Source organism: Bidens hawaiensis, unplaced genomic scaffold, assembly GCF_021521415.1.
Source record: "Bidens hawaiensis isolate Kalapana, Puna unplaced genomic scaffold, B.hawaiensis_p1.1 tig00046951_1, whole genome shotgun sequence".
Taxonomy (NCBI): domain Eukaryota; kingdom Viridiplantae; phylum Streptophyta; class Magnoliopsida; order Asterales; family Asteraceae; genus Bidens; species Bidens hawaiensis.
In genome coordinates this window covers 38,191-45,925 of record NW_027498393.1, presented here as the reverse complement: position 1 = coordinate 45,925, position 7,735 = coordinate 38,191, and the positions used below count along the sequence as shown (strand labels likewise).

The 7,735-nt window shown below is 34.4% G+C and overlaps 1 protein-coding gene across 1 annotated transcript; it reads left to right on the top strand.

The window, feature by feature from the left end:
• Positions 1-306: 306 nt before the first annotated feature.
• LOC143596749 (glycine-rich RNA-binding protein GRP1A-like) lies at positions 307-2,780 on the top strand. Its single transcript, XM_077075440.1, has 2 exons — positions 307-428; positions 2,327-2,780. Exons 1-2 carry the CDS (start codon positions 315-317, stop codon positions 2,681-2,683), a joined length of 471 nt encoding a protein of 156 aa, XP_076931555.1. The 5' UTR covers positions 307-314; the 3' UTR covers positions 2,684-2,780.
• Positions 2,781-7,735: the final 4,955 nt, after the last annotated feature.

The following is a 7,735-nucleotide window of genomic DNA, read 5'->3' as shown; positions in this document are numbered from 1 at the left end:
TTATTTTGTAATTACACTTCACTATGATTACACTATGTTGTATATATAATTACACTGCTTGAATTCTCATAGCAATCACGTTAATTTTATTTGTAAGTTATTATTATAATATAAACATAAATAAATAAATTATAATATAACAAAATATGAAAATATCTTAGGGGTGAAACTTAACCAGGGTTAACCGCCACATACCATAGTCAAGACAAGACACACGTCCTTCAGCTTCAGCTATAAAACGCCGTCGTATTCAATAACCAATTCCACATCCATCTGAAAATAATAATAATAATATCTTACTAATAATATTATCAATGGCGTCTGCTGACGTGGAGTACCGGTGCTTTGTCGGCGGCCTCGCTTGGGCCACTACCGACCAATCGCTTGAAGAAGCTTTCTCTAAATACGGCGAGATTTTGGAATCCAAGGTCTTCACCTTATTATTAATTTCTGATATTATTGTTGAAATTAGGTTTTTGAAGTGAATTAGTGTTTTTAATTCCTGTTTTTATTGGAAGTAGGTGTTCGGATCGGATCTAATAACTGTTTTTTTTTATTAGGTTTTTGAAGTGAATCTAGTGGCGAATTAGTGTTTTTTAACTGCTATTTTTATTGAAATTAATTGTTTTTTTTTTATATTTTTTAATATAGAAATTAGGTTTTTGAAGTGAATCTAGTGGCGAATTAGAGTTTTAATTGATGTTTTTTTTATTGAAATTAATTAGTTTTTTTTTAATATAGAAATTAGGATTTTTGAAGTGAATCTAGTGGCGAATTAGTGTTTTTAATTGCTGTTTTTATTGAAATTAATATATATTTTTATTTTTTAATATAGAACTTAGGTTTTTGAAGTGAATCTAATTGTGATTTACGGTTTCAATTGATGTTATTCTAGAAAATAGGTTTTGAATTGCATCTAATCGTGAGGCTTGAGCTCGGCTCGTTTCGAGCTCTTTATCCAAAGCTCAAGCTCAGCTCATGAGTTGTTTCCTCAAGCTCGGGCTCGGCTAGTTTATTATCTTTTAATTAGGGGTGTTTGGGATTGCTTATTTTCACCAACTTATAACTTATTAACTTTTTGAAAAGTAATATGGTGTTTGGGATTGCTTATATTGTGAGAGGAAAAGTTTTATAAGTTACAATGTTGCAACTTATTAACTTAATGAAAAGTTATAAGGAGGTAAAATAAGGAATCCCAAACACCCCCATATGGGGTCATTTAGGGGAAACATATATGTTGCAACATATATGGTATTTCCCTTACATATATTATTATTATTATAATTATTATTAGCTTTTATATAGCTGTTAAACTGTGATCTTATTATTAATATTATTATAATTAGTAGTAGTTTTTATATAACTGTTAAACTTTGATTTCCTTTACTTTGCTTCATACACATGTACTTAGAGCCGAGGGTCTCTCTGGAAGCCACCTCTTTATTCCTTTGGATAGAGGTACGGTGTGCCTACATCCCACCCTCCCCAGACCCTACTTATAGCTTTGCTGTCGGTGGGATTTTACTGGGCATGATTGATTGATTGATTGAGAGGAAACCTTAAGTGAGTCGCTCGGCTGTGCAGTGTGAAATTAAAACGCTAAAGTGATCGGTGTGATCGATCTGTATTACTTTGATTCTTTTAACTCGTTATTACTTTTGTTACCTGAAACGGTACGTTTTTTGGTGTATAAGCCACGGAGATGGATTGATTTAACGGTTTAATTGATATTATTGTAGAAAATAGGTTTTCGAATTGAATCTAATCGTTGCTATTATCTAAATTAGGTTTTTGAATTGAATCTAATCCTGATTTCGCGGTGTAGCTGAGCTCGAGTTCGGCTTGTTTCGAGCTCTTTTTCTAAAGCTTAAGCTCGGCTTGAGAGTTGTTTTTTAAAGCTGGTGTTGGCTCATTTGTTACTTATTAATTAAATTATATTCATTTCAACCTTTCTTAAATATATTTTGATATAAAAAAACCTTAAATGTGTCTAAGCTCAGGTTGAGCTCGGCTACATAAAAGTCCAAAAAGAGAAAACGCTTGACGAGCCTAAACAAGCTTCCCATGTAAAGCTCGAGCTTGGGCTTGATAACTAAATGAATTTTATTTGAGGTTTAGGCTTGGCTCGGCTCGGCTCGGCTCAGCTCGAGCTCGAGCTCAAAAAAGCTTGGGTCATTGTGAACTTTTTTATCGTTCCAAGCTCGAGAGCAGCTTGGCCTATGCTCGTTTGCACCCATAGTGATTAGCGTTTCGATTGCTGTTATTATAGAAATCAAGTTTTTGGATGGAATAGTTGTATCTAATCGGTTTTACGCCATGTGAATAGATTATCAACGATCGGGAGACCGGTAGATCTAGAGGATTCGGATTCGTTACTTTCAAGGACGAGCAATCGATGAGAGACGCGATTGAGGCGATGAACGGCCAGCCGCTCGACGGTCGTAACATCACCGTCAACGAGGCACAGTCCCGTGGAAGCGGCGGTGGCGGCAGACGCGATGGCGGTGGATATGGTGGTGGAGGCGGTGGGTACGGCAGACGCGATGGCGCTGGTGGTGGCTATGGCGGAGGCGGTGGTGGTGGATATGGCGTTGGCGGTTATGGAAGCGGTCGCGACCGTGGTTATGGCGGCGGCGGTTACTCAAGGGGAGGAGGTGGTTCAGATGGTAACTGGAGAAATTAAGAGTTTGGGGTTTAATGTTTGTTTGTGTATGAAAAAAATGGTGTAGTTTCAAGTCTTGTTTTTGACCTCTTGTTGTGTTTGGTGATTTCAAAAGAATTGTTAAGCTTTTGTTTTATATAATCAATAGTTTTAATTGTAATTTAGCTGTAATGATGTTCCCGAGCTAGCTCAGCTTAGATCGTTTACAAGCAGATATAACTCTGCGTGTTTACGCGATATGTATAAATAATTATGTGACATATATATTACACAACAATATTATGTAATTTGTAAACATAATTATCGGCATTGTATAAAAGCATGTCAATGTTTTTTTTAAGTCGATGTTAAATAAAGTGTAGGAGGTAGAGGTGCACGAATCGGTTCGTTATCTCCAACTTAAGCGGTTCTTGGTCAAAATGATAAGAATCGGTATAAAAACACGTCAACACTTTTTTAAGTCGATGCTAAATAAAGTGTAGGAGGTAGAGGTGCACAAGTCGGGTAGTTACCTCTTAACTTAACTGGTTCTTGGTCAAAATGGTTAGAAGTGGTTCGATTGTGGAAATGGTTCAGTTTGGAACTACTAGTGAGATTGAAAACCGTAATTGCTGAAAGAGGTTCAAGTTCGGTTTGAAAGTTGTTTAGGAACAAGTTATGCATAATAAAATTCCTTTTAAAAGAGTTAATTGCTCAATGGTTTGATCATATTGCATATTTATCCATCTGAAACGAAAAAAATGAAAATTTAGTCCAAAATATCTTCTTTTTCTTTCTAACGGCTATTTACGAGCGAGCAGCATATTTAGCCATCGACTTTAACGCTTGTAGACTTTTTTTTAAATTGTAAACTCTAATAAAAGTGATTCCATGTGCCATCCACATGAAATATTTTATTGATTTTCTAAATTCAAGGGGGGGGGGGGGGGGGGGGGGGTTGAGTTTTAGTCGTATTTGGTGGCGAAATAAGGAATTTGAGTTTTAATTTATTTGTCATTTAAACCCAAGTCCATGATCAAACAAATTAAAACCAATTATTCAAATGATAAATAAGTGATTTGGTGGCGAAATGCCATACTTAACTTCCTGATCAATAGTTGTCGGTTGAAATTTTGGCTGGATTTGGATTGATCGGCGTTTGACGAGGTGATCGGTCTTTTGTAGTGCTGTGCTTGCCACTTCTTTCATTTTTTTTTTCCCTCTTTTTTTAAATAAGGTTTAAAATTATGGGTTAGGCTTAACATTTGGACATTATTTGTACATTGGGTCTAACAATTAAGTCTATATACAAGGTTAATATTTAGACATTGGCCATTGGGCCTAGGAGTTAACATTTAAATATTGGGCTTAATTATTATACAGATTATATTAGTAATTATATATATATATTAATTGTGAGATGTTAGTTTACTTACAAAATGATACTATTCTAATGCTCCAACTTTTTATGCATATGTTACAAGTCTTTAAAGCATGTATTTATCTCTCTCTTTCAACTGCCCTCATCTTTTAGTATTAAAAAGTGAATATGTAAATTATTATAATCATGAAAAAGATGACGGCAGTTAAAAGAGAGAGATAAAAGCATGCTTTAAAGTAGTGGCGGATCCATGAATTTTTTTCGGGTGGTGCACTACTTATAGATGCTTCAATTTCAAAGAGTCGGACATAAAAAAATTCCGGGTCGGTTTGGGGTTCGGGTTGGTTCGATGATTCGGACAAAATTCATTACACAATAAAAATACGATAAAATAATAAAAGAGGTAAAAAACACATAGTAGAAATACAATAGTCTTACGAGTTAAAAAAAAACAAACACTTTGTTCCCTACACGTCTTCATCTTTTGAAATCGTTGCATTACAAACTAACATATTAAAAACTAAGAAACTAACAAAAACTATCAAACTAACAAATTAAAACTAAATTTAACAAATAAATTAAAAACTAACAACAATAAAAAACAATTAACAAGAACAAGTAATTAATTAGCATTTAACAAATGAATGTGAACATACCTTTAAAGTGGGAAGATTCGAGCTTTGTAGAAAGCTGAAGGCAGAGCCGTAGGGCTCTCTGGAGTGTGGATGGCCGGAAAAAGAGAGCGCCGGCGGGCAGCGGCGGTAGGCGGTGGACGGACTGTCGGAGAACAGGTTAGCGGCTGTATGTGTGTGCGTGACTCTTGAGAGAATGAGAGGCAGCGGCTGCTGTGGATATGTGGTAAAAGTTAAAACCCTAATATGATATAACATAATAAGGCTTGGTTAAAAAAAACAACAGTTCAAAAACAACGCAGCAAGTCCGGATCGAACTCGCGACCTCACCTGTACAAAACCAACTCTTTACCAGCGAACCAGCATGTATACTTGAGACTAGAGTGGTTCCTTCCAAATTTATAATGTGGTTCCTGTGATGATTTCTATATAAAAGTACACTATTATTTCGAAACTCGGTGGTTCCGGAGAACCACCCCTTTTGTATATAAATCCGCCCCTGCTTTAAAGACTTGTAAAATATGCATAAAAAGTAGGAGCATTAGAATAGTATCATTTTGTGAGTAAACTAACATCTCACAATTAATATATATATAATTTACATATTCACTTTTTAATACTAAGGAAAAATGAGTGGTTCTTAATGTTGGTTTTTCACAATATATCCCGATTTCTTTTTTAATTTATCCCTTTGTAAATCAAAATACTTTCATATTATCCAATAGCTTTTGTTAATATTTTTTTTTATATTTTATTTTCATAAGTTGCGTTTCATGATTTTTTTTGTCACATTATAAAATCTAATTTAAACTAATTTTGTTGTTCTATTATATTCTTAAAACACATTTATTTTTATATGTGCTTTCATAAAAGTTTTGTTAGAAATAGCTCAAATATGATACTTTTTTTTCTTTTCCCTTGCGATAAAAGTTTTGTTAAGAATCGAACAGGTCCAATGATTCAATCAACAGAGTATTTCGAATATGCCATTTCCGATGTTCAGGTCTTCACTTGCTATAATGAGTGCCAATACAGTGACGTAACAAACCAACACCAACCTAATTCCTCCGCGCGTAGCGCCGGTATCCCGCTAGTTAGTGTTTAATTGAGAATTATTATTTGTGTAAAATATATATTTGAGAATCTTTAAATTGGTTTTTCTTAGGGTTGATTTGGAAACTTTGTTTGGTTCGGTTTCTAAAGTTGAATGAGGTGACTGCAAAATTTAATGAGGGGCGCCTAGGATTTTAACGTGTATATAACACTAAATTTTTTCTAGGGGCCAGTTACCCCTCTTTTATATTAAAGATAGTTTCGCCCCTGCTATCAAACACATAATGCCCATAATAAAACTTAAAACACCTAGTTTTCTCTATTGTCTTTTTAAATTTTACTATATTTTTTCACACCAGTTTACATCTCATGAACTAATTTCACATTATTAAACATTTCATAGATAATTTATAACATAAACGATCAAAAGCCATAATTTCCAATTGGTTCAACCTATTATTTCAGCATCATTCATACTTATGATATAAGAGTCATAAACTAACATAACATATATCAATAATGTGGTTGTCATTCATACACATATATATCATGATTTAGATATCAAATTCAGATTAAAATCATTACTTGTTCATAGCAAAACCGACCATAAATCTTCTAACACTTCATCAACAATGGTAGTGTTGAGTTTAGGTGCTTTTAACATGATCTACGAATGGCATTTAACTCTACCAATGGTGAGGCTTTCTTTAGGTCGAGGGCCATCCCCCCTGCGAGTGTTTTTTGTCCAAACTTCGGCACTGAACTCAACCAAGCCATTTTCCACAAGCCTTTTCAGTTTCAGTAGCTATCTAACACCAAACTCATCGCCAACAATTCTAGGGTTCTTGTCTACGAAGAAGAACTTACCACAATTTCTTGATAGAGGATGATGATTAAAGTTTAAGCTATTGATTTCTATCTTCAGTTTCTTCTATAAAATCTCAAAATTTTTTTTCTCTCTTCTTGGATTGTTGTTCTTCGAATCTTAAGCCACACACACTTATTTTGATAACATGCACAATTATCAGGAGAATTCCACCTTAATCAAATGTTAACTCGTTAACCCTTTAGTTACTATAGTCTCTTTAGGCCCGAGGGCTTTGCCTTTACTAATAGACCACCACCCTACTGGTATTCATATTACTTGATAACATTTTAGATATGTAACCCTAAAGATATTCCCTCCCACTTATGAAAAAGGATCCAAATGGTTCCATTGTACCTATTCATGACATTTTCACATATAGATATAGATATTTATGCATCCTATCATTAGAATCCTAGTTGTACCAATTCCCACTCATTACCTATTATTAGTGTCGCGATCACCACAATCTCAGTGTCATGTTGACGATATTCGGATGAATGCAACTTTAGCAACTTGTATATTATCGCCCTTATTACTTTAGAATTGTTCTTAAAAGCTCGGATCCGTGGTCTTTAGGAATCATAATGATTCGATGTTCTAAATGTTCCACGTTAGCAATCGATAATATTGAACTAGGAATTCATTTTCTTATCTCTTTATGTGCACACTCTTACACAATGGCAAATGATTAGTATGCATAAAGAATATCAGGTTATTTAAGTTTTGAAGAAATGCAAGTTGTGTGGGATGAAGAAGTGCAAGTTGTGTGAGATATAAGATACCATTTATAGAAAGTTACCGACACTCATCCAACAATGCGTTTTAGACCATCCACAACGATATTCTCTCGTCTAGATCTAGTTGGCATGGGGCGGATTTGGGCTCACGGGCCACGCACAATGTAGGGCCTCAAGTCCGGTTCTGAAGTTTGGATCTTCATATGAGAAGGCGGACGGGATACTAACATATGTTCTACTTAAAATACCTAAAATGTATTTTTTTTAACAAATTAAGGACGTGAATGTTTTTTTATATCTAAATACATATATATCAATATACTTACAATATTAAAAAAGAAAACAAAAGTAAATACACCTTTCTTCATACCAAACAATTTAATACAAGTATATAAAAATAGTTATAGCTATGGCATTTGATGT